This window comes from Manis javanica, chromosome 17 (genome assembly GCF_040802235.1).
Source record: "Manis javanica isolate MJ-LG chromosome 17, MJ_LKY, whole genome shotgun sequence".
Taxonomy (NCBI): domain Eukaryota; kingdom Metazoa; phylum Chordata; class Mammalia; order Pholidota; family Manidae; genus Manis; species Manis javanica.
Genome location: NC_133172.1, coordinates 40089655 through 40111538, shown reverse-complemented (window position 1 = coordinate 40111538; position 21884 = coordinate 40089655). Strand labels below are relative to the sequence as shown.

Genomic DNA, 21884 nt, shown 5'->3' with positions numbered 1-21884 from the left:
TTTCATTCTCCCAAAAAAAGAGCAATGCCAAGCCTGGTAGAAGAGGGTTTTGATTTTACTGCTTCCTGCAATCTCAGTTTATAGTAGCCTTTTCCATGGCTCAGGAGATACTTACAATCAGAAATCCTGTGTTCTGAGACTCAAAAACCTGAGTTCCAGATCTGTCTCTGACATTCACTTAAAGAGTAACTTTTCCTCATGTATGAAATGAATCCCCTTCCAGATATTACAGTCCATGTCCTACTTCTAAAAAAGGCTTTCACCATACTAGCAGATCATAGGCATGTATTCAAATACACGGGTTTATTTTTGAGATTCATAGTCGGTATGCTTTAACAAAGTATTTGCTAAGTAGTGCCCTAAGCAAGACATCAACATTCTCTCCACCTCAGTGTCCATCCTTTTATAAAGCAGGCATAACACATGATGAAAATGAACTGTGTGCATTTCCCCCAGTGAACCAGCTACCCAGGGATGTCAAACTACAGACACCAACAGTTTGAAGAAATTTCTAAGTCACTTAGAGCAATGTTCAGAGACAGAAATTCTAAAAACAGTGTCCTTTTGCTAGAAAGAATTTCTTTTAGCAAAAAATGGGGAATGTTAGTCACAACTGTAATTGCTAGTGTGTATTTTAAACTGTTGAAGATTTAGTAATCATCTTTTAGGGTTATTGTGGTTGTAGATTGTTAGAAGGAGTGTAAGTGTTTAAGGGGCAAAGTGATGTCCACTATATTGTACAATTGCTAAAAATGTCAGTATTTTGGATGACCCATAAAAAGAGCTCGTAGACTTATGATTGTCCCCAGGTTTATTCTATTTTCCTACCAATACTTCCAAATAGATAATTCTCAATCATTATAATCCAAGGAGTCATAGTGAGTACAGCAATAAAGCCAAAATTTGCATCTCAGACTTTGATCACTAAATAAACTTTTCGTCATTCAATTATACCTGTTCAAAATTTACCTCTAATTGTATTCTGAAGTGTCACAACTCACTAGGTTTTTTGAGGGACAGTCAAGACTTATATTTGAAAAGGAGAAAAAGAGAGAAATATTTGTGCATATGGGTGTGTGAATCTGAATTTTATTCTTCTTTGTACTCAAAATACCTGGCATCACCTAAGATTATTCTAGATGTTGTTATAACTCTAGAAGAATTAACTATGCCTAGAGAATTAAAACAATCCAAGTTTTACACACACACACACACACACACACACACACACACACACACACACATACCCTTAGCATCTAAAACAATGTAGCAAGTAGATGAAGAGACGGAGGTATTAGGCTTCAAAGTACAGCAACTTTAGTTGGAATTCTGGCTTGCCACCCATTTAATATGGCTGAGTCTTGTTTCTAAAGTCCTGCTATCAAGGTTGAAATCCTGATTATGCTATTTGTAAGTGTGTGACGTTGGACAAATTACTCTACCTCTCTTTGTCTCCAGTACACCATTGTAAAATGGGGGCAAAAATAATGCCCATCTCATAGGACTGCTCTGAGTATAAGGTGATGCAACACACATAGAGAGCTTGAGAAAATGTCTAGCACATAATAGGAACAATTAAATATTAGTTATTATCACCATTATGATTAAACTAGTTACATGTCCCTATGCAAGTTATTATTCTCTGCATGCCTCTCTCTCTGTTTTCCCCTCTCTAAAACAGGTACAATGAGATTATTATAGGAATGAAATAAGACAGTGGGTGGAGTCACTCAGAACAGTGCCTGTGGAAGGAGACCCTAGCTCAGTCATAAGGTAGAATGTCAGCAGAGTGTCCCAGATTTAATGGTCACTAGTCAAGAAACACCACACACTTTGCAGCAGCCAAAGGTGGTAAGGCCTGGGGTAGTAGCCAGCTTTATTTACTGTCAAGGCCAGCACATTCATCAACTCTCCTCATTAAAATTTGCCAATTAATGAGTAGTGGCATACTCCTTAGCAAAGGTCAGCAGCAACCTAAGCAAACTTATCAAAAATTCAAAGAGAAACAGAGTTTGGGAAAAGTTCATTCTTCCCTTAATTAACGGATCTAATTACAATCCTGACATAACAAAATGCAAACTGCGCTCTTCAAAAGACACCAAGTCAAAGGTTTAACAGCCCAGATAACCTTCTCCTTTGGTACAGGCTGACCCACATGTAGGGGAGGGGGAAAAAGGGAATCTTAACATATACTCAACTTGGTTGATACAACAGCTTTTCAAGAAATTAAAGCTTAGTGGCACATCAGAATCCCAGAGCAACAAAGAAACTGAAAGGGAATGAGAATGCTCCCACATCCTGGGATCTGGTTGAACACAGAGGCTTTCACTAATCTCTTTTCTTAGCAGACATTAAAGTATATATTGGGTGGCCTTTCCTGGCTAGTTATGAATAGCACTTTAGCATCCTGAAGAGTCTGGTTCTTAATTGTTCCTTCATTTAGATGAAACCTAAAATGCAATAAGATGGAATGGATATGCTGTGCTTAGCTTATTTCTGAAATAACAGGTCCAGAATTTCAAACTAACCATGCTTAGAGAAAAGGCAGTCTCCACGCAGAGAACCACCGCCTTTTTTTTTTTAATTATAGTATGATTGATATACAATCTTAGGAAGGTTTCACATGAACAATATTGAGAGAATCACCATCTTAAGAGAGTAAGTTCAGTCTCTGTCTCATGACATGGGACTCTTCATAGGAGACGTCAAAAACTCTGGCAACTTCAGGTTTTGACTCTAGATGAAAATGAATGGATAGGAACCATGAAGTCTTAGTGCTCACCAGTTTTAAGGGCATTCAAAACTTATATAGCAAGAGGGTTTTCCACTCACAATGTCTCAAAAAATCCTTCAGGAGCTCCTAAGTGAGAAGGACACTCATGGATTACAATAAACATCACAGAATATTATTAATCTGTAAGAGGCAACTGGTATTCAGGGAGAACAAATGATTCACCTATGAGCAAATAGAAATGTAATAGCAGAAAACCCTACAGCCCACCCTCGGCAGGTATTTACACCCATTTAATTATTTCTTTATCATCAAGTATTTACTGAGCATCTTTCATGTGTTGGGCAGGCCTCGGTTAGTGATCAGGATATGGCTGATATCTAAAGCAGACATGATCCTACCCATCACAGAGCTTGTATTCTAGTGGAGGAAGATAGACAATAAACCAACAAACAAGTAATCAAGAAAATGCATCTAGTTTCAGTGCTTACAGAGAACTAAAAGAGAGGGACATGAGAGTGACTGGGTACCTATGGTTGATGTGGTTTGAATGACCAGAGACATGCTTCCTGAGAGGTGACATCTCAGCTGAGACCTGAATGACACAGAGGACCATCCATATAAAGACCAGAGAGGAGAGCATACAGCAGGACAGAATAGTTGTTACAAAAGCCTAAGTCTGCTTAAGAACATCAAGAAGACCAAGGGGTCTGGAACCAAGACAGTGAGGAGGAGAGTGGTATATGATGACATAGGAACAGCAGGCCACGGGTAGATCATTAGAACTTTCATGTCCATGATAGGGTGTATGGACGTTATTTCAAGGGCAACAGAATCCACTGGAGGGTTTTAGGCAGAAGAGTAATTAAATTGCCTTAAAAAAAACCATGCTGGGATACCTGTAGAGACCGGATTAAAGACGTGGTGGGGTGCAGAGCCCAGTGAGAAGGTTGCAGCAGCTGACCAGGAGGTGAGGGATGAGGGTGTGCTGTGTCGGGGAGATGGACGCAGGGTCAACAGACCTTGCATGTGAATTAATAAAATGTGGGAGGAAGTAAGAAATGAAAGGAGAATCATCCCTGCTGGGTCCGGGGCTCAAACAATTGGATGAGTGACGACGGCTCAGGATGAGGGACGACGGCTCAGGATGAGGGACGAGACTGGGACGAGAAAAACAGGCCATGGGGAAGGAAGCCAATGTGGAGGCAGAAAGAGTTCTTTTTGGCCAAATGTGAGATGCCTACTGGATACCCAAGTGAGATCTCAGCTGGATAACTGGGTGTAGAAATATACAAATCTGGGATTCCGGGACTATGTTTGGGACTGAGGCGTGAAATTTAGAGTTACCTTCCTTAGAGCAGCTACTTCAAGCCATGGGACTGGGTGAGGTCACCCAGGCAAAGGGGAGACTTTTTCCAAAGATGCACTCCACTCCGCTCCTTTCCGGGAGGAGGGCTGTGCTTTTTTCCCCCTCACACACAGCAGTTCCCTGACAGTACTTGCGAACAACAGAGGAAAGGAGGGAGGCGACTCTCGGCGTCCCTGGATAGCATGTTTGGAGTTGGTGCCTCTTTCCTGTAATCAAAAGGCCCTCAGAGGTGAGATGCGAGGTCGTTCACTCTCTGTGATGTGCTGCCGAGTGAGCCCTGGCCCCTCCTCGCTCAAGTCCTTCATAAAGAAAAAGAAAAAAAATCCATCTGCTTCCACAAAACTGTTGAGTTTTACTTACCGGGCACGTAAGGAGGAAAAAGCAGCGGCGGCGATCAGAGGCGCTCTTCCCGGAGAGCCTGGTGTGAGGCTGCCCCCTCGTGGCAGCAACATTTATGACCCGCTAAGCAATCCAAAATCAATTTTTTGAAGTTGCAGAGCACATAAGCTGCCTTTATTTCCTCTTAATATTTTTTGTTAAGTAAGCACCATTTCCTAGAAAACAATCATGTGTGTCCCCAAGGCAGAAACACAGATAATAAAACGAAAAGGCCCCACATGACTTTATCTACCAAATCTTCAAAAGGTGGGCTTTTTAAAACCACATCTTTCCCTGTCATACAAGGTATCATTTTCACACAGTGATATTGCTAGCTTAACAGATTCAGATGCCCGACGCTCCTTTAAGATACCCTAAGGAGTATGCATTTGATGTGACAAATAGGTCTGATTAACTAGTGTCTAGACTTGGGTTCCTCTGAGAAGCAGAGTCTGAGACAATGAGCTGAGTACAGACCACGTCAGAAACAGAACTAGAAAGGGTGGAAAAACAAGAAATGAGTTACTGAGCTATTTACTTCTGGGACAAACAGCTCAATGCCACCAGGACACACCTGAGAACCCAGGGAGAGAGCACCTCGGAACTGTCCATCTAAAGGGCGGAAGTCTGGTACGTTGTTCAACCAACTCTCATTCCTCACTGGTGAAGGACTGCTCCCTTGCATCTTTGGGCAGGGCCTATATGGGGTTGACTTTAAAAAACAACTGGGCAGAAAAACAGAAAGACCATGGCACAAATGCTTGGAAAAGACGAGGACAGGAAGAGGAACTGTCCACCTCAGCTGAGCTGAAACAGATGAGTTGAGAGGATGTGGCCTGGACATGCCAGGAAGATTCCCATCCTGAATAACTGGGGGAGATCTTGTTGTCTGGAGGACAGAGTACTATATTTGCCATTTGCTAGCTGTGTGAGCTTTAGCAAACCCCTTTTTCCTCCAAATGTTTATCTCTCCACCCATTAAGTAATTAGACTGGTAATAATTAAGTTCTCCTCTAAATAACAAATGTGTTCATATATGTGAGGTGTTTATTAAATTGCTATAGTATTGTTAATAATAATTCTAAGAGAAATATCTCATTTGCCTCCCAGATCTCCAATTTTGATTCACATTTACTGATGCCATTTTGATTGTGCTCTTAGTATGTTTATTCAAACACATGCTAGTTGCCTCAGCTTGTTTCCTTTCTTTCTTCTTCCTTCCTAATATTTTTTGAGCTCCAACTGTCCTAGAGGCATTGTGCTCACCTTACTCTACAATTCTACTTTGCTTCTCAGACCATATTTGGCACTCTCATCTGAAATACAGAAAACTCATTGTTTGTATAAATACTGCCCGCAACTGAACTCTATCTCACAAATATTTCCAAGTCTTGCCATGCCACACTGGAAATGCAACAAACAGACCTTACATCCAAATGAACATTATTCCTCTTAAAGTAGTTACCTTGAAAATTCCAAATCCACCTCTCTCTCCTCCATCCTATGCATACATTTATGGAATAGTACAGAGTTGGCATATTATTTTTAATGTATTTGAAGACAAAAAATAATTTTATTTGTAGTATTTGCAATAACAGAGGCATACGTAACACTAATGACCACACATTCTTCCTTTGCTATCCTCACCCTGTACCTAACCTAATAATGTTCTCTTAGTAAGTATGTAAGTATTAGCTAGTTATTCATCCATTTATTAAATATTTAAAGCACCCACCATAAGTTAATTGATATATAAACACTGAGGAAGGACACAAAGGTAATTAAAATATGAGTTATGATCTCCAGACCACTATGATCTAACAGAGAAGATAATATTAAATGTCTCTACAAAAGGATCTTAGAAGAGTTTTATGGATGAAGTTGTACTGAAAGGTGAGTAGGATTTCAACAAAGATGTGAAAGAATGTATTACTTATAGCAGGAAGAACACAAGCTAAGGCACAGATTCAGTAAATATTTACACACCTCCTAGGATAAGAGTAGGCAGTATAATGAGAATTTAGAGTATATATCAGGGAACAACAGAAAAACAATCTAGAAAGAAAGTTTTACACTAATTAAATCTTATGGATGGGGATCTGCTTGTCATCAATTGCAATTACCAGGGTACTGTTGGAGGAAGATACACACTTCATTATTTACCAGAGGAGGCTGTATTTTGCTTTATTGTAAAAGGGGCATTGTCCAAAACAGTGATTTCTATCATTTAGGCCACTAATTCATGGAGAGATCTATCTAGATATTACACATAGCATGTGAATATCTACTCACAAAATGTAGTCTATAGATTGAATAATGTTTTGCCCACATTTTTAGAATCTACATATGAGGTTTTAATAAATAAAACAATTCATTTGAGAATGTTAAAATTTTTTTTCAGTAAGTGGAGATATAAATACTACCACCATCTTAGCACTAAAAAGAGATCTAGTGATGTCCAAATGGAAAAAAAAAGTTTTCCAGGACATTAAGATCAAGATAATTTGGGGAAAAGGAACTAATGCCTCAAAGTTCCATCTTTTTTCAATGTTAACCACAATCACCACTTGTCAGACACTGTTCTTAGAGAAAGGACGGAAGAAGTAAGGATTGGATGCCAGGGAGATCAGTTAGGCAACTTTGATGTGTGGGTGAGAGATGATGACTGTCTGAAGATGACACCAGAAGGGGCAAAGAATAGGAAGATTTAAGAGATTATGTATTGGTAAAATTTTAAAAAGGATTATATGAACAAGATCTGTTGGATGGGAAAATAAGTTATAAGTTAAGAATCTCTCCTAACTTCCCAACTTGGACAAGTGGGTGAGCTGTGGTGCCTTTTTCTGCATGTATTGAGAGGTAAGAAGAAATGGTAAATGATGAGTTCAGTTCTCTTAAAAGTATTTGGAACATTCAAGAGAGAATATTTTAAGACAATTTGAGGACAACACATCTTACTAACAGCTGTGCTATTTTAAATTCAAATAGGACATTCATAACATTTGTAAGAACAAAGTTTGAATTTTAAAAAAAGGGAGAGTTGTTTTCCTCCATAAATCTGAGGATAAAGCTCTAAATTTTAACTCAGTTCACTGAGTTTTACTACCAATTTTTATCTCCTTAAGGGAAGACACTCTTGTCTTATTTGTCTCTGTATTATTAGAACCTAGAATTGTACCTTAACCCAAAGAAGGTATTCAGAAAATTGTTGTTGAATTAACTAATTAATTAATGTTAGAATAAATGCCTGTCTTATTCTCAAAAGTCTATAGGACTATAGGAAAGGAATCCAAGCCTGTAAACAGGGTTCCTTGGAAATGTAGAAAGAGGAAGGAGGGGCTAGAGAAATTATCTCTTCAGTCTCAAGAAAGCAGGTGATGTATGTAGAATAGAGTTGTTCCCCGGTACACACATCACCTGCCTACTTTGTTTCCGGTTTAGAGTCTTAGACCAGAGATCAGCACATGTTTTGAAAGTGGAGCAGAAGAGGAAAGGACAAAGGGAAGGAAGGGGAAGAAAGAGAGAAATACTGACGTTGCTCCTGCTGGCTGTTTAACTTGCTGGTGCCAAACATTTATGACAACTGATTTTGTATTCTTTTGCTCCTCTTCCACCCCTCTCTGTTTTAGTTTAACCAAGCTTGAACAGTATTCACTCCTTGAAACTAAATGGTTACTGTATTTGGTATATAGTGGATACTCAAAGCTGAGAAAACAAAGGAAGAATGGAAGCAAAGACAGAAAGAAAGATCATTCCCAAAGACTGGCTTTTATTTATGGGACTTTTTAAGCCCAGTGAATATCAGTTTCTTTCCACAGCACTCAAGTATTCCGTGGAGAACCTCACTTGGTTCCAAACCTGAAGACCAGCAACAACATTTAAAAAGTAAAGAGGGAGGGATTCTCAAGATGGCAGCGTGAATAGGGTGGCAGCAATCTCCTCCCAAAACTATATATATTTTGAAAATACAGCAAATACAACTGTTCCTAAAAGAGTGACCAGAAGATACAGTACATGAGCCAGGCTACATCTGCAAGAACCCAACATCTCACGGAAAATGGTAAAATACAAAGCCATGACCCGGCAGGACCTGAGCACTCTCCCCACCCCAGCTCACCTGCAGGAGGAAAAGAATCAGAGCAGGAAGGGAGTGGAAGCACAGGACTGCTGAATAACCAGCCCTAGTAATCTGCCCTGGGAGCACAGACACACATTGCATGATGCACTAGATATTAGAGGAGCGGAAACACAAAATCTGAGATTAAGACTGCAAACAGATTCCCACAGCCAGCCTCCCTGGGACAAAAGAAAAGCAGGCACTTTAAAAGTCTTAAAGGGACAAGGGTTTAACAGGTGGACAAAATTGTCCTGGCACATTAAGTCCAGCAGGCTGAGAACTTTAAGGAACTTCAAGCACCCTAACCCCCTGGGTTGCAGCACAGCTCCAAAACCCCTCACAGCGACAAGCAGCCTGCCATTCCTTCCCCCCACCAGAACTTCAAGCAAACTAGCTGACCCATCATTGCTGCAGAAGAGCTGGGGAGCAGCCCTGCCTATAGCAAACCACACAGCTTAACATAGAGGCTTCTCCCTGTACACAGATAACTGGTCTAGACCCAGAGGCTGCTCCCTGCATGCAGTTGACGGGTAGAGACAGCGGAGACTGACACACAGTATGGGAGGCACAAAGGGGCTTTCTTCTCATGGCAGAACACACACCACTTGCTGCAACACCCGCCAATGCTCTAGGCCATCCAGAGGGCTGCCCTGCCCATGGCAGCTTAGGGGATTAACCCAGAGGCTGCTCCCTGCATGCAGTTGACCAGCACAGTCAGCAGAGACGGGCGTAGAGTCTCGGAAGTATGAAGGGGCTCTGTTCTCGTGGCAGAAGACATGCCACTCACCTGCAACCACCACCAGTGCCCTAGGCCATCTCAAGGGCTGCCCTGCCCACGGCAGCTCAGGGAATTAACCAGAGGCTGCTGCCTGCGTGCAGTTGATTGACACAGACAGTGGAGACGGGCACAGAGTCCAGGAAGCAAGAACAGGCTCTGTTCTCGTAGCAGAACACACACTGCATGCCTGTGACCTCCACCAGTGCCCTAGGCCATTCCAAGGGCCGCCCCACCCATGGCAGCTCAGGGGATTAACCCAGAGGCTGATCCATGCACGCAGTTGACTGGCACAGACACCGGAGACAGGCATGGAGACCGGGAGGCACAAAGGGGCTTTGCTTTGGCAGCAGAATATACACTGCTGGCCTGCGACCCCCGCATGCCCTAGGACATCTCAAAGGCAACCCGCCCACAACATCTTAGGGGATTAACCCAGAGGTTGCTCCCTGTGTGCAGTTAACTGGCACAGACAGCAGAGACAGGCAAGGCAACCAGCAAGCAGGAAGGGACTTTGTTCTCCCAGATGACACATGCACCACTTGCAGGCAACCATTCCCATCACCATGAAAAGGCAAAAGAACCTTGTTCAGTTCAAATCCCTCAAACACAAGAGAGAGGGCATGGTGAGACTGAAATCATCAATCTTCCTGAAAAAGAATTCAAAATATAAGTCATAAGCATGCTGATGGAGCCACACAGAATATTGAAGACCTAAGGGATGAATTCAGGAGGGAGATAACATAAATGAAACAAACAATGGAAGCACTTAAGAGCAGACTGGATGAGGTGAAAGAGACTGTTAATGGAATAGAAATCACAGAACAGGAATACAGAGAAGCTGAGGCAGAGAGAGATAAATGAAAGAACATTTAAGAGAACTGTGTGACCAATCCAAATGGAACAATATGCACATTATAGGAGTACCAGAAGAAGAGAGAGAAAAAGGAATAGAAAGTGTCCTTGAAGAAATAATTGCTGAAAATTTCCCAAATCTGGGGAAGGAAATAGTCTCTCAGACCATGGAAGTCCACAGACCTGCAAACACAAGTGACCCAAGGAAGATAACACCAAGATATATAATAATTAAAATGGCAAAGATCAAACACAAGGAGAGAGTATTAAAAGCAAACAGAGAGAAAAAAAAGATCACCTACAAAGGAAAACCCATCAGGCTATCATCAGACTTCACAGCAGAAACCTTACAGGCCAGAAGGGAAAGACATGATATATTCAATGCAATGAAACAGAAGGGCCTTGAATGAAGAATACTATATCCAGGAAAATTATCCTTTAAATTTGAAGGAGGGATTAAACAATTCCTAGATAAGCAAAAGTTGAGGGAATTTACCTTCCACAAACCATCTCTACAATGTATTTTAATGGGACTGCTCTAGATGGAAGTATGCCTAAGGCTAAATAGTGTTGGCAGCCGCGCTCAGAAAATAGCGCCCAATGCAGGGCAGCCGGAAGGCCCCGAACTTCCTAATGACAAATCATCCCACACCACTAAACTACATGCTAATTGCGCCTTGGCATAAGGACCAATGAGACCCACCAAATGGTTATGCTAATAAGGCATATGGAGCCGCACCAACCAGGTCAGAGCATGAGAACTATATAAGCAAGCCTCTCCTTCCCCTCTGGGTCCTGCCCAACTCATTTGTTTCACAAAGAGCTGAAGAATAAAGCTTTCTGCAGAAGAATCCTGCTGTTGTTGCATGCTGTTCTTGCCGGCGAGGACGGGGCACGCGACAAGTGGTGCCGAATCCCGGGAACCAGAACATCACCGGCACAGGGAGGACCCTTCAGACATCTGGAGAGGATTCAGAACTGCAGGTCAGAAGAAAGCCCGGAGGGGTAAGTTCTGAGAGGCCCCTGCTTTTTAGGATGATGGTTGATGGTTCTCTGTAAATAAGGAGGCACCATGGGGAATGCACCGTCATTAGTCACGGCACTGCAGACAGCTCTCAAAGAGCGAAACTTGAAGGTCTCCAGCAAAGTCTTAGGATCTTTTGTGAAGGAGATAGACCGTGTGGCCCCCTGGTTCATTTGTTCAGGGTCCCTCTCAATCCCGAGCTGGGACAAACTGGGGAAAGATCTTGATAGAGAGGAGGAGGAGGGTAGCCTGAGGGGAGGCACCAGGCCCCTCTGGAAACTGATTAGAGCTTGTCTGCAAGATGAGAGATGTGAAAAGGTAATAAAAGAAGGTCAGAGAGCATTGACAGATATCCAAGAGAGCATGTCAGAAACGGAACGGGAAACAGAGAGCACGCGCGGCCGAAAAAAGGCCACAAAAACGAAAGTAAAGAAACCCCAGAGTGAGGGAGAAAGCCCGCCTAGGGCAAAAGCAAAAGAGCCCCGAGAAGCGAGTGACGATCGCCTCGGAGAAAATAGTAAATACCCCTGGAAAGAGTTGAGGGACCTCCAACTCTCCAATAGGGAATCTGAGGAGGAATTAACGTCCGCAGAGGAAGGGGAAGAAAATAAAACCGCAGAGTGCAGAAGTAAGGGAACCAGCAAAGTTGAAAAGCGGACCAAGGAAAAAATGAAAGCAGGGTGTCCCCCGACGCCCGTTGCCCCGCCACATTACGTGAGTGGCGCACTCTCCTTTTGCCACCCAGATACTCTTCAGGCAATTAGACAAATGTTTCCTGTATTTGAGGATAATGGCGTACGCTCTCACCAGCCCCTGAGCCATAAACAAGTTAAGGAGTTAGCAGAATCCGTTCGGGCTTATGGGGTCAGTGCCAACTATACCATAGCACAAGTTGAGAGATTAACAGAGACAGCCATGACACCCGCAGACTGGCAATATGTAACTAAGGCATGCCTTTCTAGTATGGGGCAATACATAGAATGGAAGGCATTGTGGCATGATATCAGTATGACCCAGGCACGCGCAAACGCGGCCGAAGGACAGCCTGCGTGGTCATATGATATGCTGACGGGCCAAGGACAGTGGGTAGCCAACCAGACCGCCTTCCCCTTACAGGTATACGCACAAATAAACACGTGCGCCGCCAAGGCATGGAAAGCCCTCACCAACAAAGGAGAAGTATCAGGCAATTTGACAAAAATTATTCAGGGGCCGAGCGAGCCATTTTCTGACTTTGTCGCTCGTATGATGGAGGCCGCAGGCAGAATATTTGGAGATCAGGAACAAGCAATGCCCCTAGTGGAGCAATTAGTATTTGAACAATGTACCAAAGAATGCAGACAGGCGATAACACCCTGGAAACAAAAAGGAATACATGCCTGGTTGAAAGCCTGTAGAGAAATAGGAGGGCCACTCACCAATGCGGGCCTAGCCGCGGCCATATTACAGAGCCACAAACAAGCCAGGATCACTAACAGAAGTATCAAATGCTTTCAATGCGGGAAATTAGGACATATAAAGAGAGAGTGTAGGAGCCCAGCTTCAGAACAAACAACCCAAAAGACCCCTGGGTTATGCCCTAAGTGTAAGAAAGGTAGGCATTGGGCCAATGAGTGCCGGTCTATTAAAGATATAGAAGGGAAACCCTTAGAACTGCCAAAAAACGCCCAGAGGGGCCCCCGTCACCAGGGCCCGCAAATATATGGGGCAACCAGCACGCAAGTGTCATTCGGGAACAACCAGGCCCCCCAAGGAGAGCCACTTCAGGTTCCGCGGGATTGGACATCCGTGCCACCACCAGAATAGTGTTGACTCCACAGATGGGAGTTCAGCCTATCCCTTCAGACTTTAAAGGCCCCCTACCACCAAATACCGTTGGGTTGCTCTTAGGGCGCTCTTCTGCTGCCTTGAAAGGCCTGACAGTCCATCCCGGAGTTATAGATCAAGATTATGAAGGACAGGTAAAAATCATATGTTCGGCTCCCAGAGGAATCTATCCTATATCCCCGGAAGACCGCATAGCCCAGCTCTTAGTTTTACCTAGTCTCCACGCCAATTATCCTGCTACCAACACGGAGAGGGGAGAAAGGGGCTTCGGCTCCTCTGACTGGGATTCAGCCTTCATAGTATTAGATTTAGCAGACAGACCGAAATTGACTCTGCAAATAGAGGGAAAGAGCTTTGAGGGAATCCTAGACACTGGAGCAGATAAAAGTATTATCTCTGCAACCTGGTGGCCCTCCAAGTGGCCTGTGACCCAATCCTCACATTCATTACAAGGTTTAGGATATGAGTCAAGCCCTTCAATTAGTGCCAAACCATTGAAATGGCGAGCCCCTGAAGGACAAGAGGGTACAGTCACCCCTTATGTACTCCCTCTACCGGTCAATTTATGGGGGAGGGATGTCATGAGAGACTTAGGCCTCAAACTCATTAATGAATACTCCAACCCCGCCCAAGGCATGATGATGGACATGGGATACATCCCTGGCAAGGGGCTGGGGAAACACCAACAGGGACGCATAGAGCCCATCCTGCCCAAAGTAAAGAATGACCGTCACGGCCTGGGTTTTTCATAGGGGCCATTGAAGATGCCATGCCCATACCTTGGCTCACAGAGGAGGCTGTATGGGTTCCTCAGTGGCCCCTATCCTCTGAAAAATTAGAAGCAGCTCATTGCTTAGTGCAAGAGCAGCTCCAAGTGGGACACCTAGAACCCTCTGTGTCCCCATGGAACACACCCATATTTGTAATCAGGAAAAAGTCAGGATCATGGAGGTTGCTTCATGATCTGAGAGCAGTATATGCTCAAATGAGAATGCTTGGACCCGTACAACGGGGACTGCCACTCCTCTCTGCCTTACCCAAAGAATGGAAAGTGCTCATAATAGATATTAAAGATTGTTTCTTTTCTATACCTCTAAGCTCCAAGGACAGGGAAAGATTTGCTTTTACTTTGCCAGCTATTAACCATGAACAACCTGACGCCAGATTTCAGTGGAAGGTCCTCCCTCAAGGAATGGCAAATAGTCCCACCATATGTCAACTGTACGTTCAGCGAGCGCTAGACCCAATTCGTAAGACCTATCCCACGCTAAAGATCATCCATTACATGGATGACATCCTTCTTTGCTCCCCACAACCAGCGGAAATAGAAGAAGCATATATAGATCTCACTAGATCCCTAGAAAATTGGAGACTGAATATAGCAAGCGAGAAGGTCCAAAAATCTAGTGTTAGCAAATTCCTAGGAGCAACCATTTACACAGATGTAATTTGCCCCCAAAAGCTTGAGATAAGACATAATCAGTTGCGAAATTTGAATGACTTCCAAAAACTCCTAGGGGATATTAATTGGTTGCGCCCATACTTAAAGATACCCACCACTGAGTTGACACCACTGTTTAAAATCCTAGAAGGAGACCCACAACTAACGTCACCGCGCTCCCTCACACCTGAGGCATTACAAGCCATTCGCAAAGTAGAACAGGCTTTGATGACAGCACAATTAAATAGAGTGCAATCGAATGAACTCTTTGAGTTGTGTGTCCTTCCCACCCCAGAGCTGCCAACAGCAGTCTTATGGCAGCACGGCCCACTGATCTGGATTCATCCCCAAGCCTCTCAGGCTAGGACAATAGAGTACTATCCGGCAGCCGTGGCCAAACTTGCTTTGAGAGGAGTAAAAACCTCCATGACACATTTCGGAGAGGCTCCAGCTAAAATTATAACCCCTTACAGCGTAGAACAGATACAAGTATTATGTGCTATGAACGATGATTGGGCCATACTTGCTTACAGTTTCTCAGGAACCCTTGATAATCATTTCCCTAAACATCCCCTCATCAACTTCGCCAAAAATCATCTCCTAGTATTTCCTCAGGTCACTAGCCTAACCCCGCTGCCTCATGGAAAAACAGTTTACACGGACGGGTCTAAGACAGGCACAGGTGCCTATGTCCATGATGGCAAAGTTGTGACAAAAAGCTACACGCCTGACACTCCACAAATAGTGGAATGTCGCATAGTCTTAGAGGTCCTACAAATCTTTCCTGAACCTTTAAATATTGTGTCTGACTCCTGTTATGTAGTTAATGCAGTCAAATCTCTAGAAGTGGCCGGGCTAACCAAAGCGTCCAGCCCAGTAGCCACTTTGTTCAAACAGATACAATCAGCACTACTTCATAGACAATCTCCTTTGTATATAACTCATATCAGAGCACATTCAGGCCTTCCCGGGCCTATGACTCAAGGCAACCACCTGGCAGACCTCGCAACCAGAAATATAGCTTTTCCCCTGCTAGACCCTATCACCACAGCTTCAAAATTCCACACACAATTTCATGTCACTGCCGAAACGCTGCGCAAGCGGTTTAGCATAACCAGGGCCGAAGCTAGGAACATTGTCCTTAGCTGCCAACATTGCTGCAGCTTCCTTCCCGCACCTCATGTTGAGATCAACCCCAGAGGTATTAGGCCTTTACAAGTTTGGCAAATAGATGTGACGCATTTTTCACCTTTTGAGAAACTTAAATACGTACACGTATCCGTGGATACTTGTTCAGGAGTCATCTTTGCCTCCCCATTGTCAGGAGAGAAAGCTTCCCATGTCATCCAGCACTGCCTTGAGGCTTGGAGCGCATGGGGGTTACCACAGATTCTGAAAACAGACAATGGCCCAGCCTATACCTCTACAAAATTTGCTCAATTTTGTCATCACATGGGGATAAAACATATCACTGGCCTTCCCTACAACCCACAGGGTCAAGGGATTGTGGAACGCGCGAACCGCACGCTCAAATCCTATTTACTTAAACAAAAAGGGGGAATTGAAGATATAACCCCCACACCAAAAACTGCCATAGCCCTAGCACTTTTCACTATAAATTTTTTGAATCTGGATGCTCAAGGCCATACAGCAGCGGATCGCCATAATCAGTGGCCAAAAGACCCACAAGAACTAGTAAAATGGAAGGACGTGTTATCTAACCAATGGAAGGGCCCGGATCCAATCATAATCAGATCCAGGGGAGCTGTGTGTGTTTTCCCCCAGGGTGAAGAAAATCCCTTCTGGATCCCAGAGCGCCTAACGAGGAAAGTCCTAAACAAAGGAGATGACTTCGCTGTACCTCCTGACCCTGCTCCTGACACTGGAGACCCCGACTCAGGGAGTATTGAGATGGGGAATCCTGTCTGCCTTTCCTAAGCCTATGCCTGTCCGTTTCAATGCAGCCGTTTTTCCCCGCTTTTTCACCACCAACTCTAGTATGAACTTGCCCTACCTAGAAAAGGACACCCTAACAGCCCCGTTGGGAGAAAACCGATCCTTCTTAACTAATGGGTCATTATGCTTCACCACTCAGAATCTAGCTGGCTGTATCTCCCTGAAACGGAGGAAATACGGATGGTTCAGTGACATAATTCTAGAGGCCAGTGGCCTCCCCGTTATGTCAGCTAAATTTGAAGGGCCTAATAAGGAAGGGAGCCCGCCCTATAAGAACATGACTATCCACCAGATGGTTCTCTGGATCAATGGCACATTTGTACACTCTCCCAGGAACAATTCCACCGACAGGCCTCGTCAACCCAAATATGCCTCCCATTGTGTGGGCGACTATGAGGGAGAGCTGTGGCCCTGGACTGACTGTCAGTCAACTGTAGTAACGTGGGCAACTGAGAGGCAGGAGTTTACCATCTCCCCAGATATGGAGGGACGGCCAGCCAATGAGGCTTGGTGGCCAGTAAAGGTGCTCGAAGGCGAGTTTCGTCAGCAGCTGAGCATGAACCCCTTCCATAAATGGATGCTGTGTGGAGTCAATGGCTCGTGTACCAACCTCTCCCCCTTTTCCGCCCTCCAGGGTGGGGGAATAGGTGTAAAAAATATCACCTTTTGGTGCGAGAACAACCACACGCGCGCACACTGGAACATGACCATGACCCATAACAACGAGAACTACACGTGTTCAGCAAAATCAGGTCCAGAGTCACCTAATTCCCTTTTTCCACCTTCTCCAGTATGCGTATACCCCCCATTTCTGTTTATCTTATCCAATAGTAGCTTTGACTCCTGCTCCAATGAAATCTGCTTTCTGTCTCAGTGTTGGGATGCGCGTAACTTTACCAATGCTTTGGTAGTCCGCATCCCCCGTTGGGTCCCTGTTCCCGTAGACGCCCCTAACACCATGACTCTGTTTCGAGAAAGGTGCGATTTCGGCATTACAGCCACCATAGTGCTCCTGATCTCCGCGACCGCGGTCGCAGCCACCGCCGCTGGTATAGCTTTAGACACCTCCATCAAATCGGCTACAGAGCTCAATAACCTTGCAGCCTCAGTAGCTTCTGCCCTGGACCAACAGTCCACACTTGATGGCAAACTGAAAGGAGGAATAATGATCCTCAATCAACGCATAGATCTCGTGGAGGAACAAATGGAGGTGCTCTGGCAAATGGCCCAATTGGGATGTGAGCGGAAATATCGTGCCCTCTGCATCACTAGCATTCAATATGAAAATTTTACACGGGCAGCTAATCTGTCACGAGACCTGTCCCAGTATCTTTCAGGAAACTGGTCCCAAGACTTCGATGGGACACTAGAAGAACTGCGGCGAGAAATTATCCACATCAACTCCACCCGTCTAGATATCTCCGTAGCGGAAGGACTCTCTTCCTGGTTCCTCAGAGCTCTCTCCCACATCAAGGAGTGGGCGGGCATGGCTGGGATGGGCGTGTTCCTGCTTGGAAGTCTCATGCTCTTACTCTGGTTGTTATGCAGACTGCGCAACCAACATAAGCAGGACAAGGTGATCCTTGCTCAAGCCCTAATGGCGATAGACGTTGGCGCCTCTCCCCAAGTGTGGCTCAATATGCTTAAGAAGGAAGCTCAGCTTTAGCTTGAGGTAGCTCTTGCACCCTGAGCCCATGTGGCACTGCACCAGGCCCGAGTACCTCAATGCTTAATCACAGCTTTCTTTCAGAAGCTCATGGTGCAAGAGGGTTGAGAAAAAGGGTCCAAACCCTTTGTACCAAGCGGTCCCAACGCCAGCCAGAGGATGCGAGGCAAAGCACTGCAAGAGGTCTTGGACCCCTCTGAGAGGCATGCCTGACTGCATAGGGGTAGATGTCCAGAACCCCTCTCCAAAAAGGGGGCATCAGGAAGTATGATGGAGGTCAGGCCTCTGTCTCCGCCTCTGCTGGCAAGTTCCGCCTTGAGCTTCTGTTAGACAAAAAAGGGGGAGATGTTGGCAGCCGCGCTCAGAAAATAGCGCCCAATGCAGGGCAGCCGGAAGGCCCCGAACTTCCTAATGACAAATCATCCCACACCACTAAACTACATGCTAATTGCGCCTTGGCATAAGGACCAATGAGACCCACCAAATGGTTATGCTAATAAGGCATATGGAGCCGCACCAACCAGGTCAGAGCATGAGAACTATATAAGCAAGCCTCTCCTTCCCCTCTGGGTCCTGCCCAACTCATTTGTTTCACAAAGAGCTGAAGAATAAAGCTTTCTGCAGAAGAATCCTGCTGTTGTTGCGTGCTGTTCTTGCCGGCGAGGACGGGGCACGTGACAAAATAGCTGTCACAAGAGAAAATAAAACCACAGCAAAGAAAGTAGACTAACCAAATACTAACTAAATGCAAAATAAAATCAGCTATCCCCAAAATTAGTCAAGAGAAACACAAAGAGTACAGAATAAAACATGTAACATATAAAGAGTAGAGGAGGAAGAAAAAGAATGGAAAGAAATAAAGAATCATCAGATTGTGTTTATAGAGTAATATGTGAGTTAAGTTAGACGATTAGATAGTAAAGGAGCTGCCCTTGAATCTTTGGTAACCATGAATCCAAAGCTTGCAATGGCAATAAGTACATATCTATTGATAATCATCCTAAATGTAAATGGACTGAATGCACCAATCAAAAGACAAAGAGGCTCACAGGTGCCCCTCCCCCACGGCCCCGCACGCACCCCCGCCGCCCCGCCGGCACCACGATGCTGAGTGCCGGGGGTGTGGCCACGTGGGGACAGCCAGGAGCAGAAAGACCTCCAGAGCGCACATACCCCACAGTCATGGTGATGTTATAGAAGGTATCACAATAAGAATGAATGAGAAGAAAGCAGGTGGATTTAGAATATTTTTGCCCTGCAGCAGAAAGAAAGCAACCAGTGAGATGAATACTGCTGAGAACTGGGGCCTCATTTTGGATATTTGTGATAAAATTGGTCAGTCTCGTACTGGACCTAAAGATTGTCTTCGGTCTATTATGAGGAGGGTGAACCATTAAGATCCTCATGTTGCTATGCAAGCTCTGACTCTTCTAGGAGCATGTGTATCAAACTGTGGCAAAAGTTTTCATTTAGAAGTATGTTCAAGAGATTTTGCTAGTGAAGTAAGCAATGTATTAAACAAGGGTCATCCTAAGGTGTGTGAAAAATTAAAAGCTCTTATGGTTGAATGGACAGATGAATTCCAGAATGATCCACAGCTTAGTCTGATATCAACAATGATTAAGAACCTTAAGGAGCAAGGAGTTACATTTCCAGCTATTGGCTCTCAGGCTGCAGAACAAGCGAAAGCAAGCCCAGCTCTGGTAGCCAAAGATCCTGGTACTGTGGCCAATAAAAAAGAAGAAGAAGATTTAGCAAAAGCCATTGAGTTATCCCTGAAGGAACAAAGGCAACAGACAACCACTCTTTCCACTTTGTATCCAAGCACATCCAATCTCCTAACTAACCACCAACACGAAGGCTGAAAAGTTCATGCTATATATGACTTTGAAGCTGCTGAAGATAATGAACTTACTTTTAATGCTGGAGAAATTATTACAGTTCTTGATGACAGTGATCCCAACTGGTGGAAAGGTGAAACCCATCAAGGCATGGGGTTATTTCCCTCAAATTTTGTGACTGCAGATCTCACTGCTGAACCAGAAATGATTAAAACGGAGAAGAAGACGGTACAATTTAGTGATGATGTTCAGGTAGAAACAATAGAGCCAGAGCCAGAACAAGCCTTCATTGATGAGGATGAAATGGACCAGTTGCTACAGATGTTGCAAAGTACAGATCTCAGTGATGATCAATCAGATCTTCCAGAGTTACTTCATCTTGAAACAATGTGTCACCAGATTGGACCTCGCATTGATGAAAAGCTGGAAGATATCGATAGAAAACATTCAGAACTCTCAGAACTTAATGTTAAAGTAATGGAGGCACTTTCATTGTATACCAAGTTAATGAATGAAGATCCAATGTATTCCATGTACACAAAATTACAGAATCAGCAGTATTATATGCAGTCATCTGGTGTTTCTGGTTCTCAGGTGTACCCAAGGCCTCCTCAAAGTGGTGCTTACCTGGTTGCAGGGAATGCGCAGATGAGCCACCTCCAGAGCTACAGTCTTCCCCCAGAGCAACTCTCTTCTCTCAGCCAAGGAGCAGTTCCACCCTCCGCAAACCCAGCCCTTCCTAGTCAGCAGGCCCAGGCTTCTTACCCTAACACAATAGTCAGTTCTGTTCAAGTAAATACGTATCCCAATCAGGCTTCAGTTTATAGTCCTCCTCCTCCTGCTGCTGCTGATGTCTCTGTTTACCAGAATGCAGGAACTAGTGTTTCCCAGGTGCCAAACTACAGTTTAACATCATCAACACTGCCTCAACCAGGAGGCAGTCAACAGCTGCCTCAGCCACAGCAACCATATTCTCAGTAGGCTCTGCTCTAGGACTTGTGATCCCTCTTTGTGGCAAATTTCTGCTAAATGCCACTGACAATGTTACGAGATTGTTTATTATCTTAAGGTTTGTGTATCCTCAGCTTATAGGAATCTATCTTGGTCAACAAGTTCAAGTGTTCAAGAAGGTAGAACTCTCTTCAATTTGCACTGACGTTTTAGAGGTTCTCCCCTTGCCCTTCCCCAAGAAATGAAACTACTTACATTTAGTTCCTTCATAATATGAAAGAACTGATAGAGGATTATTTGTCTCCTAAAATTACCTGGTCTGCAAGAAGTCAAAATTACAAAAGCTGTTGTGGCAAATCTTATGTACATATTGCTGTGTGACTTCATTAGTGACCATTTTGAATCACAGTGGTGATCATGTGAATATATTTAACATTGTTAAATTAATTTGCATTGCTATTTTATTTTAATCATGAACAACTAATGTGTTTCATAATATTTTGTTTAGATTTAAGATGATTACACTGTCCTTTTAAACCGCAACAGAACAAAGCTGTAGCATATTTACATAAAGACATTATGTTGTCCTTGTTTCAGTTTTGCATTAAACAATTCTTCCTTTGACTAATTGTGAGCTGAACATATGCATATTATGTCTTTGTGTAGCCTCTGCATACTACTAGCTGTCATCACACCAGCATACAGTAGCTACATTTTTGGTGCAGTTAAAGCAAATGATGATGCTCCCTTTGAAACTTACATTTTGGCATGGTATTTCAGAATATTGTGGGACCATGAGACAAAATTAAGTAGGATCACATTCTTTATATCTTATTTTTAAGGAAATAATGTTGACTTACTTTTTCCTAGTTGAAGATAGTAATTAGGTTTCTAAGCTGTACACTGTGTTTATTGGTGGCAGTGACACCAAAGATAGAGGCATTGGATAGAAG

General features: G+C 44.0%; 1 protein-coding gene and 1 pseudogene across 1 annotated transcript; both read left to right on the top strand.

The window, feature by feature from the left end:
* Positions 1–10799: 10799 nt before the first annotated feature.
* On the top strand, positions 10800–18768 carry LOC140847044 (uncharacterized). Its single transcript, XM_073225840.1, has 2 exons — positions 10800–11230; positions 16303–18768. The coding sequence occupies exon 2, from the start codon at positions 16364–16366 to the stop codon at positions 18137–18139; it is 1776 nt and encodes a 591-aa protein (XP_073081941.1). The 5' UTR covers positions 10800–11230; positions 16303–16363; the 3' UTR covers positions 18140–18768.
* A 621-nt stretch (positions 18769–19389) lies between these two features.
* Positions 19390–21180, top strand: LOC140847045 (signal transducing adapter molecule 1 pseudogene; annotated as a pseudogene).
* Positions 21181–21884: the final 704 nt, after the last annotated feature.